The 13,859-nt window shown below is 40.1% G+C and overlaps 1 protein-coding gene across 1 annotated transcript in view; it reads left to right on the top strand.

Moving 5' to 3' along the window:
- RRP15 (ribosomal RNA processing 15 homolog) overlaps positions 1 to 13,044 on the top strand; it is a 51,638-nt gene extending 38,594 nt beyond the window's left edge. The window contains exon 5 of the mRNA XM_063441436.1: positions 11,435 to 13,044. Within this exon, the coding sequence (XP_063297506.1) occupies positions 11,435 to 11,599 (165 nt within the window). The 3' untranslated portion in view covers positions 11,600 to 13,044. The remainder of the gene's footprint in view (positions 1 to 11,434) is intronic.
- The last annotated feature ends 815 nt before the right edge of the window (positions 13,045 to 13,859 follow it).

Below are 13,859 nucleotides of genomic sequence, written 5' to 3'. Positions count from 1 at the left end.
CTAGGTTATTTAAACAATGAGAAGAACAGGGTAGACCATAAAGTAAGGCATTTAACAGTTGCACAATCAGGTTCTGTGGCTGCTATCGGTGTGTAGCTGGTCTGATAGCTGCGGCACGGAAAGGCATGTTAAGTCCACGTTTAACCGACTCCTGACATCGGGAAGCGCAGGGAATCTGCTAGGTAGTCCTTCAGGACTTTGAGCACACTTGAGTGCCAGTGAGGCCGAGTGGTCGCAGGGGGTCCGTTTGTGGTCAGTGTCGGTGCTCTCCTCTCTGTCAGTGTGCCTGTCGTCGGGGGTGCAGTGCCGTGTCGTGGAGTCAAAATGTACCTCCTGCCCTGGTGCTGTAGGAGAGCTTGTACCTTCATGCCACTAGCCTGGGTACCTTTGAGGTCCAGGGTCGTCCCCGTCGGGGTGGTGCGGTGGGCTTTGCATGGATCGGGTATGCGTCTGCGTCGTGGGTGTCTGGCGGCCCCCCGTGTGCGTGGCTGGTACTTGTGGGTCTGGGCCCATAGTGCTCTCAGCTCGGGTGAGCGTCTCGCTCGGGTTTTCGACGTGTGGGACGTAGTTGCGCCCATGAGAGGTTTCCCAGGCCCCCTCTTGCTGCGAACCTGGTCCCCTGTGGGTGGGTCAGGAGTAGCCATAGCTGGCCGCATGCGAGCCTGCAGTTGAGCCCAAAAACGATCAAAAATGTCCTCAAGGGTGTCTCTTGTTTTGTCATTGGGGCCTGGCACATCAGACTGTTGCAGCTGCTGGTCGGATGTCGGTGAGTCAGGTTGGACCGCCATCTTGAGGACTGTCACCCCCGCATAGCTTGTGGGGGCCGGAGGATCAACTGAGAGGTAGGAGGTTTAGCTTGGTCAGTGTGGCGGGGACCGGGATATCCCCCACCGGTCCAGGGGGGTGGGGGGGGGGAGAGGTGAGTATTGGTTGCGTGCCGCTTGGAGTAGCAAGCAGAAAGCGGCCGTCCTCCCGCTTCGCCAACTCCGGTAGGCCCCAACCTGCAGTAGCGGTTCCCGGGTGCTCCGGGTGTCTGTTTTGGTATCCCCAGGTAGGTGCCGGTTTCCCCAGTTTGCCGGGCTCCTTCCAGAAAGCTTTCCGGCTCTCCTACCCGATTTATCGTCGAGTTTATCGGCCGTGCCGCAGGAGCTCCTGCAATGCACGTCCTGCTTAGGTGCTGGTCAGGCTCCGCCCCCCCAGGTATGTTTTTCCACACTGATATGGTCTAACCATCTCTAAATCTAAAGACAAATCATTACACTTGCACTCTGCAGTCAGACAGATAACATTTTGGAATCCAGCAAACACTGTCGTCCTTCAGATGGGTTTGTGTTAAAGAGTAGTTCACCACTTTGTAGTGGGGGTAATGCCAGATAAAGTAGTATGCCCACATCAAAGTCTACTTTGGAAAGCTTTACACTTTGGTGCAATGCATGGAACCAGTTTCAAGAAACTGTTGTGTAAGTTCTATAAGCAGTGATCATATTATTTGAGCTTGTGTGGCATTCCACAAAGATTTAAGTCTTATTATTTATTTTTTCTACAAATGTTGTTGGCCAAATGGATATAAATGTGTTACTTGTTTGACATGTAGTTCAAGTTAATGGAATGGTGAATATTGCGCTATGCCAGGTAATGCCACAAACGCGTCAGCACTTCTACTTCCTCACCAGATCATGCAAAATTGAGGGGGGGAGGGAGGGGGAGTTTTCAGCGTTTTGGGAAGTATAGATATGTATTCTACATAATGTACTTTCTATATGATAAAGACCCTTTAGAGCAGCGGTGCCCAAAACACAGATTCCCAGATGTTTTTAAACTACAGTTTCCATAATGCCATGTCATACTAAAGGCATGTAAAGCATCATGGGAGTTGTAGTTCCACAACATCTGGGGATCTCCTCTGCTTTAGAGTGATTGCTAACTTGTCTTGTGCTATTCTCTGCAGAATAGCAGACAAGATTGCAACAGCACACAGGTTGTCTTACCTAGTCGGTCCATAATAAATCCTTATTTTTATATTACCCAAGTATTTTATTCTATATATACTGTGCTGCTACTAACAACACTTCCACTAGATAGATATTCATTGGGAACCAAAATCTCTGTAGAGCAATACAAAAAGCAGATCATACGATGCTTCACTGATCCCTGGAACCAAATGCAGTCTGAATATAAGATCCTGCTTACAAACTTATCCAGTGTTGTTGGAGGTAATTTGAATGGTATTTGTGTTATCACACAGTCCAAAGCATTTTTGTGTCACATTCAACACCATCATTAGCTGAAGTGGTTTAATTTAAAGAGGGAGATTATTTAACCGCGATGCTGGGTGGTCTGTGTCCTATCAGCTTTAAATCAAAGAAGTTGCGTATTTTCTGGGTTGTTTTTGGGTTGTTTTTTTTGCTTGTTTTTTTCCTTCCTGTTGAAATCATGAGTATGGGTTTTTGTTTTATTGTGATCACTGCTGAAATGTCTCCAAGCCGGAGCCCAAACTATCTGCATTGTTCTTGGCAATGTTTGACGATCCTTGGCATTCCACGTAAACAAAGAGTCTCTGCGAATTGATTCTCTGAATAGATGGGATTACATTAATTATCCCGCTTGTTTAAACAGAACTTGTACATATAACCTATAAGCGTTATCCCTTTTCCTTACAGACAATTCCTTTGCGATAACAAATTGACACAGCTAAACAAATACAGGTACCCACTTAAATCTGGTGTGTGGTCTTTGACAAATAGTGTTGTAAACATACCTGGTCCTTGTTAATCAGCCAGGTAGAGAAACCATAGTGGTACCATACTTTTTCCCTTTGTTATTGTTTAATAGAAATCTAGATTGTTTTAAGGAACAGATGACTTTATCTATTAGTCTGACAGCTTACCTCCAGCACTGCAACTTTTTTCTTAGATGCACAGATTACTGTATCACTAGACTATGTCCATTGGTCAATCCACAGCAGGGACATTGATGTGGTTCAAATCAAATATAATGAGAGGTTATTTGAACTGCCCCCAGGTCATTCACATTCAACAGCTGATGCATTTCAACATGATGGATGGCTTAGTGTAATAAGAATTGCAGTTGATCTACTGTGCAGTTTATGCCTTGTACCATTTGTTGGCAAAAACTCCCTTTTTGAAGTTAAGACTTAAAATATCATTAACTTTCAACTTATTGTGCAACCTCCGGGGTTCCATGCAGAGATCTGAAGCATGCAGCATAATTGAATAGGGAAAGAGTCCAAACCACTTTTTCTTTTCTTTTCTTTTTTTTCCCTTCTTTTTTTCTTCTTCCTCTATATTTCATCCTCGTTGTTCATTGTTTGCTCGATACAGACCTGTAGCATGGCTTGGATGTTGAAAGATTTATTTACTCTTCGTAGACTTGCTCTTGTTAATCACATATCATTTAAATGATCCATTAAGGAACAAATGGAATTGTCTAGCGGCACATACTGGCCTGCTTGATGCAGAAATATTTTCATATGATAGAGCAATTAACCCCTTAAGGACACATGACGTGTGTGACATGTCATGATTCCATTTTATTCCAGAAGTTTGGTCCTTAAGGGGTTAAACGTCAGATGAATAATAAAAGCAGTTTTTCCCCTGATTGATTATCTACATTTTTTTAACTCGACTTTTGGATGTAAAGAGGTCGGGATGAAACTTTTGAATGTTAAAAAGATAGAGTATTATTCTCTGAAGCTCACGTAGCAGCTGGGGTGTTGCCCGTAAGCCATCACCAACATGAACATTTCATGAATCAGTTGGCAATCCAGAGACGTTCATTGCTTAATTTTTCATATGCCTATTGCATTGGAATCACTAAACCATAAGTTATGAAGAATTGACAAGGAAATTACAAAATCTAAGTCCGAATAGATGGTTGTGTATCTAAAACTGATTTGGGGAATTGTTACAATTTAAAATGTTTCTTTATTTGTGACTAATAATTTAAAAGTGTAATTTGCGCTTTTTAAAGGTAGCTGATGAGGCAGCATATTGTTGCCAGTAATAGCACTATTAAGTTTTTTTGGGTTTATTTTTGTCCCCACGCCCTCAACTATTCCCAAATGGGAATGGGTGACTATCATTAGCCAGGGTAGCTTGACAACCCTGATTTAAAGGGACACCATAGCTACCAAGACCATTTAATCTCAATGAGGTGGTCCCCCTCGTTTTAAGTCTGCAAGTAAAAACATTGAGGTGCTTCCTCAGAAATAGCTGTGTTAAATTCGTCTTATAGAGACCATCTGATTGGCACAACATGCACACTAGCCTCTTAATGCTTTCCTATGTGCTTAGCACTTGCATTATAAAGTGCAACAAAATACATTAAAATATATTTTAAGGTTACACTACCTAGATACAGAAGGGAGATATGTTATTTTGATTAGAATTTAATGGTGTCAAATATTCTATTGTTAATGTATATGCACCTAATATTCAACAGCGTAATTTATTACATTAAATTCTTTCCCAGGTGTCCACCATGCAGCAAGGCACCACTATCATGTGTGGAAACTTCAATCATGTCCTTGACCCCACTGTTGACTCCAGCTTGTCCCACTCAGGCGCCCGTTTTCAGTCACTCAAAAGACAGAGTGCAGCTATATTGAAACTCTTACACCCCCCTTCACCCGCACTTATATGATGTTGGGAGGGCTAAGCACACAGGGGAACGGGGATATACTTTCTATTCTCCAGTACACAATTCTTATTCCCGCATTGACAGGTTTTTATATCGGGCCACGCCCTCAAACACTGTATTCAATGCAACCATGGGTGGTTGACTTGGTCCGATCATGCACCAGTGACAATGACACTTCGCGACATGTATGATGCCACACACAGAAGCCCATAGAGGTTAAATGAGTCCCTCCTACAAGACCCTAAATTCACACAGGAGCTGATGGTGGCCCTGGAACAATATTTCATTGAAAACTTGCACCAGACCACCCCTTTGCTTACCGTGTGGCAGGCTCATAAGGCCTATTGATTCATATATCAGCATATCTCTGCAGATGCTCAAGCAAAAAAAACCACATGACTGGGAAAAGGAACTTTATGAACGCAAAATCAACTCGATCCCAAACCATGTCTGAGAGAACGCATCCCACGGGTTACCAAACTACTTAATCAACTTATTCTAGACAAAATAGGCTACAACCTCAAAAGGCTGAAAGCCACACACTACATCCAAGGAAACAGAGCTAGCAAACTACTTGCACATAGACTTAGACAAAGACAAGCGCAGCAGAAGATAGATTCCCTTATCTCCCCTCAAGGCCATAAAATTTCAGCTCAGAAAGCCATCAGTTCACCCTTTGCCCAGTATTATGCCAAGTTATATAAGCTCAAAAACGATCCCAATACCTATTAACCCACAACCAAAGAGATCACTGATTACTTACATTCCCATGCCTAAACTGACTACTGCCCAGCAAGATTTGCTATCATCCCCCATCAGGGAAGGTGAAATCTTAAAGGGACTCTCCAGTGCCAGGAATACAAATCCGTTTTCCTGGCACTGCAGGAACCTTGCTGTGCCCCTCTCCCTCCCACCTGCCCCTCATTCCATGTTGCTGAAGAGGTTAAAACCCCTTCAGTGACTTACCTGAATCCAGCACTGATCTCCCTCGGCGCTGGGTCAGGCTCCGCCCACGCTCCTCCATCGCCAACATCAGCTGGCGGGGGAGACCTAATGCGTGGCAATGGCCGCACGCGCTCATTAGACCTCCCCATAGGAAAGCATTATTCAATGCTTTCCTATGGGGATTTCAGTGACGCTGGAGGTCCTCATGCATAGCGTGAGGATGTCCAGCGTTGTTTAAAACACTTTTCGTGTTACAAAAACACGGAAGCCCCCTAGTGGCTGTCTGTCAGACAGCCACTAGAGGAGGACTTAACCCTGCAAGGTAATTATTGCAGTTTAAAAAAAAAACTGCAATAATTACACTTGCAGGGTTAAGGGTAGTGGAAGTTGGCACCCAGACCACTCCAATGGGCAGAAGTGGTCTGGATGCCTGGAGTGTCCCTTTAAAAGTTATTCAATCCCTAATAATAAAAAAATAAAAAAAATAAACGATTAATCAAATAAAGCCACAGGTTGTTGTGGGTATAGTGCAGATGAACCTACACAGTGATGAGTATGTTGTAGTTGAATTAATTCACAGGATACTTGTTGTTCTCGTAGATTATAAAGTGGTGTTGATAATATACAGCTTAGTATTGCAATTGTGATTTAGCAAAAAAAAAAAAAATAGTTGTAAGTGGGATATCATCAAACACAGTTTATTTATACAAATAAAAGAACGTCTTAGTCTTGATAAAAAAATATAAAAGCACAAATAAAAAAGTGGTAAAAATGTGACCACTAAAATAGTCCAGTAACAAACAGTTAAGCCGTTGAGTTACCCTTCCGTTAAAGCAGCTCTAGTGATAGCAAATTATTTCTTGGCGCTGTACAAAGAATAATGAAACCGGAGGGACGTAGAAATATCAATAGATCCTCTGCTCATCAACGCGTTTCACCCGTACTTGGCGGGCTTTTTCAAGATAAAGGAGGATCCTGTAGTAAAGTCTTTATACCCTCTGAGGTCGTGGTGCTTATCGGCATTTCTTAAAGGTACACATACATTGTTCTATGGCAGAACTGTTCATGTCTCCAACAACGTAGCATATTAATAGTGCAATGGTTTTCTGAGTGTTTGTATTAATTAAGATATACAGACATAGGTATAATAGAACAACTCAGGAAGTTATACAGTATGTTAACAACGTCTGATAACGATAATGTATTCAGTAAGAACTTTTTCATATGTAAATCAATGTAAAGTGAAATGTTGGTCAATATAATTTAGAATTTTTCCTAAAACGACATAATAAGTTAAGAAAAATACAAATGCAGATTCATATATACAAGAAGTTAATATTTCAAGAGATCAATCAATAAAAACAGTATACTTGATGATTATCATACCTGCGTAAGATGTACATAGTATTCTCTATAGGCATTTCTTATTCATTCTATTTATATAGAGAGAAATCATGCCAATTATGATACCATCTCCACAAAATGTTAGGAGTGCTTTTTGCTATAATAGTTACTTGTTTCTTATTTGTGCAACATTTGAAAAAGGTAATTGCATGCTGTATACTTACAAGATATTAGGCATGTGGCTTTATTGTTGTGGCTGATCAGTGTATATGTATTTAGCAATACAACATTGTTTATAAATGTTAGCTGCGTGATTAATATTCATAGTTGACTAAAGATGGGAGAATGGCCAGAAGATGTGCCAATATAATTTCTGTGTTCCCTTCTACATCATATGCAAACAATGGTAACAATTGGACCATTTTTATCCATTCATGAGTAAGGGGCATCTTGCTACTAAGACATTCCTACAAATAAAATGGTTAGTGTTGAGGATAATTTTTTTCCTCCTTATCTTCTATGTGACATCTGCCAATATAGTCCTGTTTTTTTTTTCTTTGTTTTTTTAGAATTTTAACCAGTGGACCCCGTTCATTTGTATTCTTGCTGGCTCGACCACTTAACCTCACTACTTGAGGAAGCAGTGATCACTTCTGTTTGTACACATTTATTTCCTATTTATAGTTTGTGAACTTGAATTGATGTGACCTGCGTGACATTCACATTAACACTCTGACTACCTTCTTCTTAGAGAGTTTGATAAATTGAAGGCACTTGTGACCCATGAGCTAGCAATATGTTGACAGTTCAAAAAAGTTTAAACTAGAGATTACTGACTGCAGTTTATTTGGCAAAGAGGTCAATAAAAGGCAAATGTTTTTTTTGTATTAAATCTTCCTAACCCCTTTGTGATAGGTGGTATCACTAGGACATGGGGATCACTGGATGTACCAGGCTGGTTGTCTCAAACTTGAGATATGCAGCAATATCTGTACAGAACCTCAGCAGTAGAATGATGCCTATTATCGCATCAGTGGTAGTTTGTTTCTGTGCCATGATAAGCATGTACTGGCTATTTCTCGCCTGCTTGATCCCTTCCCCCTGCCCCCCCATCCTCCCCTAGTTTGAGTACATAGTTGCATAGCTGAAAAGAAACATGCTATATCCCACCTCCTATAGACTGTAAGCTCTTTTGAGCAGGGTCCTCTTCAACCTATCGTTCCTGTAAGTTTTTTGTAATTATGGAATCCGTTGGCGCTATATAAATGCCAATATTATTAATGCCTTTCTCACATCTGTTTTTGCTATTGATCCAAGTAATGACCCTAAGAGCCAGTCATAGTAATGATATTCCCTGTCATGTCAAACCGTGTGATCCCTGTGATTGGTTCTCACGGTGATCACTCCACCGGGGCTCAGTCTATAAACACTTATCTGTAAGAGTTGGCTAGTGTTAAGGATAAATAATGTTGGTTAGAAATAAATCATAGGTTTACGATGGTCAGTTTTGTGATATAGATAGTCTCACTTCAGCGAAATGGCTTCTTTGAGACGCATGCACAAAGGCATGTCTCCTATTTGATTTTAAAAGTTTCTGAAAAATCTGAACATGTATCTAGTCTTTAAAAGGCCCTGTGAGTGCTACTACTTCAAATTCATCATTAAATTCAATATGTATTGTATGTGAAAAAGAATTGGCAGAAATGTGCGATTAAATGATCAAGTTACTAAGACTCAAAATGCACCTTATTAAATAGTTTGTTGTCTTGTGCTCTTTGCTATGATGTGAGTAAAATGCTTCTATTTTGTCCCAAAACTGACATAGGTCAAGTATATAAATTAATATTGAACATTTGAAAACTAATTGGCATGTTTGCAGTATGATTCTATAATATTGTATTAAAAATCTGGTATGTTGTAGGGTATTGCTGTACATGGGGGCAGCTGCATAATATAAATCTAGAGATTTGACGGTAGTGGAAAGCACAAAGTCTGAGGAATTCCCCATGAAAATAAATGTTGGAAAAACACACACACAAAAAAAAAATAAAAAAATAACAAGCCGATTAGGCAAAGGTTGATATTAAAATAATTAAATGTAAAGCGTCAAAATATTTTTAAACATCCAGAGAATCTTCTTTCTACAAATAAATATTTTTGTTTTAATGGATTATGTGGCTAGTTGTAGTCTCAGCATACCAAATTTTGCAATGGTTCAAATGTTATTCACTCAAAGGGTTAAGATGAGTAAACTGACCGTAATCCTATTGTCAGTAGGAAAATGAATTCTTACAATAGATCTCCTTCCCAAAATTCTGTGTAGAAATTGTGGTCAGAAGCTAGGTATATAAAGAAGGCAGTGAGGAGGTTGGCAGCATAAAGGCCATATTTAAATTTGAGTTTCTGAAACTTTGTAATGAGCGATGTTAGAGCCATTGTGGTCTATTCTGGGAGCTTTAATCATCCTTAGCACAGAGTGGATGTTCTGTATAGTCATGCTAAATTGTGGTGAGGAGTTTGGAGTGCCCTACAATTCGTACAAACATTTCACAGCAGAAAGCCCTCGTTAGCCAGTTTTGGAGTATTTCCTTACTTCTGGTTGCCCAGTCAAAAAAAAAGGAAGAGGTATTTAGTGATGGAACAAATGCTGGCCAATTACCCAAACCCAACAATTGATACGATTCCCAGCTCCTCGTGAGAAAAGAACTCCTGGCACTAATGAGAAATGTGGTCAATATTGCTATAAATATTCAATATTTTCTATGTTATGTAAACACATGGTAGAAAGAAAATAGGACTTTATGTCAGGAAATGAACTAAACGTTGTGGAAACTGCTAGTGCAGTGATGATGAAACGCGGTCTTATTACTGGGACTCACTTAGAAGCCTCTAAAGTTGACACGGTATACACATTGCACGGCCAGTGCAAGAGGACAGGCCTGCCATTATGGAAGGAATGATTGACTGTGTATACTCTCTTACAGCATTTATCGACAAATATTTTGTCTACTATACAGTTTAAAATCAAATCCTAGAGAAGGTTTCCAAAAACCTATTTTTTTAAATTCTTTTTAGAATATTTAGGTACATATGGGACTCCTTAACTATTAATTAAAGTGACCACTTGAGGGTGCTGTTGCATCATGTACTTATTTTTTTTTTTTTAATCTATGAACTCTTTCAGCTTGCAGATCTGCCTTTCTATTTAACCAGTATTCCTTAAAAAATGCATTTACCAAAAGTAGAGGTTTGTAATGCAGACTTTGAGATTTCACAGAAGAAGCATGGCAGAACTTTGACAAAGCCATGCTAAACAATCAGACCTAAAATTGATTTACATTGTCAGTACAACTGTTAAGTGTTGGATTTTTCTAAAAAAGTTTTTTTGAAAAATTTAGTTTTTAAATCCATATTTAATTGTGTAGCAGCATGCTAGGTACTATAGGGGTTCATTATTGCCAAAAGAATTGAGTGGGACTTTCCCAGTTCTTCATTTTATTTACAAACTCTATTTACCGTATATACTCGAGTATAAGCCGAGGCCCCTAATTTTACCCCCAAAAACTGGGAAAACTTATTGACTTGAGTATAAGACTAGGGTGGGAAATGCAGCAGCTACTGGTAAATTTCTAAATAAAATTAGATCCTAAAAGAGTTATATTAATTGAATATGTATTTGCAGTGTGTGTGTATATAATGAATGCAGTGTGTGTGTATAAATGCAGTGTGTATATTATGAATGCAGTGTGTGTGTGTGTATGAGTGCAGTGTGTGTGTGTGTGTGTGTGATGCAGAGCATTGGTGGGGGGGGGCATTTTTTATTATTATTTAATTATTATTCTTTTATTATTTTTTAATTTTTTGATGATTTTTTTTTGTCCCCCCTCCCTGCTTGTTAGCTGGCCAGGGAGGGGGGGCTCTCACTCCCTGGTGGTCCAGTGGATGGGCTGTAGGAGGGGGGCTGGCAGAGAGCTGTTACTTACCTTCACAGCAGCTCCTGTCAGCTCCTTTCTCTCTCCTCCGGTCGGTGCAGCTCCCAGGTCAGCTCCCTCTGCAAGTCTCGCGGCCGCGCGGAGCGTTTCCACGGTAACCCGTGGCAGCACTCTGACCCCGCGGCTCTCGCGAGACTTGCAGAGGGAGCTGACCTGGGAGCTGCACGGACCGGAGGAGAGAGAAGGGAGCTGATAGGAGCTGCTGTGAAGGTAAGTTACAGCTTCCTGCCAGCCCCCGGTCCTTGTCTGTATTATGGCAATGTAAATTGCCATAATACAGACAATTGACTCGAGTATAAGACGGGGGAGGAGGGGGGTGGGGAGGGAGGGGTTCAGCACAAAAAATACTATACTCGAGTATATACGGTATATGTGACACACAATTAATACACTGAACAATGTTTTTAAAATATTTACACTGGTTTTATTTATGCATTTTGCTTATTTTAACACACATAACGTTTTAATTGTGTGGTTTTTCTTTACGTTTCCAGATTGCAGTAAAGTCAGAAAGTGACACTCAGTGGAGCATCTTACGTGATGACTTCATGATGGGGGCATCTATGAAAGACTGGGACAAAAACAGTGATGACGGAGCGGCCAATGCAGATCCGGAACTTGGAGCTGAACACGAAGATAGTGGAAGTGATTCTGACTGATAACGGTGCAGGAGGAAGAGTTTTTAGATAAGACGTTATCTTGTTTACTTAAATAAACTCTTCATTCTGTGAATGCATAACATTTTTCCAGATTTCATAAATACCTTTTTATAGGGAAGCAGAAAATACATACCCTAGGTGTGATGTGTATGTACGCATTCTGTAAGAATTCTTTCTCATCCAATATCATCCTTCTGGACACAATAAGAATTTTAATCCTAAACTATTTTCCAAAATAATTTTGAAGTATTTTCTTTTTCCAAAACATTTTGTATAGTCAAAATAGTGGCACCTGTCCAAAAAGAGGGGGGAGGTTGGGGGGCCATATAAGGATGCTGCCAAGGTCACAAAAAGTGTGTGTGCTAGTTGTGATTATGGATATTCCTTGCCTGTGTATTTCACCCTGTGAAGTCTTATTCTCAGTGGAAGGCACGGGATAATACGTTAATGGGCATCACCTTGTGCGGTAGATGTGTTTAAAAACGTCTACTGTTTTTGGCAGTGAAATAACTCTTTGGAGATCCTTGAAACAAATTCCAGTAGTGTGCTTCAAATTATTCTGCTAGAAAATAGTGCACAGGATTCCACTGATGTCTTTCCAAGGCCAGCAGCACAGATTTCTTATTTTTTTTTATTTATTTTTTTTTAGAACACGTAGGCCTGAGATGGTAGCTGTATATATTTATATTTAGATGTACATCGACGAGTCAAACACAGTTTGCGGGCTTCAATCACACTATCTGTAGAAATGTGTTTTAATATCCACATCTTAACCAATGTTTATAGATTTAGGGTTTTCACCTGAATTTTGAGGTCAAGGTGCTCATTTCCCATCAGATAATGGTAGTGGCCATTTGAAAGAAATGTGATTTGTAGAGGGGTTAATTGCCCCCACTTTAAAATGTGTATGAACATACTACCTTTGTTTTGTCTTCTGAGCTTCTTGTGTCGTGGTTTTGAAGTGTAGCTTTGTATATGGTAAATAGTTTAAAAACAAAAAAACCCATGCATTCTTCTCTGAAAACCTTGCTGCAGTTTAGACATCTTATTTAGATGGGCACCAAAACATGATCCCACAAGTCTAAATTATCTGGCACTGGAAATGGACCTCTTCTGGGGATTTACTGTTGGAGTGTAAACTGAAGAGGTTGGCTTCCTACAAGATTAGGGTGGAAGGAAAGTCCTTGTGTGGGATTACCTTTTGCACTCAAAATGACAGCTCCAAGTCTAAGGCTTAACAAAGAATGGAATTTAGCTCAGATCTTTAGACAAAAATCTTGGTAACGATAAGCAAGTGTTGACAAAATCTTCAAATAGGGTTCGTGTGTAGTGACCGAGTCAAGCAAAATGGTGGAGATGCAATAACTGTCAACTTGTGCGTCGGATCCTTATTTTGGAAACTGTTTTAATTACATACTAAGTTGTATTAAAATATTTAAACCCTCTTCCGTGTTCATGATAAAGAGTCTTAGGTGCTAAATGACAGTGTTCCATTCTGCGTTGTCTCAATAAAGAAAATCTTAAATCCTGTTTTCAGAGACAAGTTTAATACAAATTGTATTGTCGGTCTGTTAATAAAAAAAAATAAAAAATCAACAAACCTTTTTCTGTGTGTTTTATTTATGCATCTAGCAGAACCGTCTGTTAACTGAACAAGTTAACCATGCTATTACTCCTTTATTCAAGAACTTTATCTCATACAAACATTTCTGTATAATCTTACACAGAATTTTATATTGTAATTTTGACTTCCATGCTTCCAAGTTCTGTTTTGCTTTTAAAGGAACATTCTAGTGTTAGGAATGCAAACATGTATTCCTAATGCTAGAGTGTTAGGACTTTAGATTCAGACCTTAATTAAGAAACCTAAATGGTCACCCTCTGTCACTTTTTTAATCCACTGCTACCCCAGCCTTTCTTGAGTTCCACCTGGCCTCTCTAACCCACTTAACACTCAGTGATGATCCCTGGACCTACTGCTAATCACCATTTTTGTGTCCTGATGGTCTCGCCAGGTCTTCATGTTTAACCACGCCATCTTGGTAAAACCACTATGTGGCGAAACCAACCTCGCCACTGGGCCCTGGAGAAGCCTGTTTGCTAGCCTCCTACCTACTGACTATGGCCCCTGGGTTATTTGGGGCATATTGTACTGTATATTGCTGCTACTGGCCCTTTTAACAGCATCTATGGACATATTGGGACTTTTGGGACTACTGTCCCTTTAAGACTGTGCTACATATTCTAGTGTACTGCCTGT

This window comes from Pelobates fuscus, chromosome 2 (assembly GCF_036172605.1).
Source record: "Pelobates fuscus isolate aPelFus1 chromosome 2, aPelFus1.pri, whole genome shotgun sequence".
NCBI classification, from domain to species: Eukaryota; Metazoa; Chordata; class Amphibia; order Anura; family Pelobatidae; genus Pelobates; species Pelobates fuscus.
This window is presented reverse-complemented; position numbering and strand designations above follow the sequence as displayed.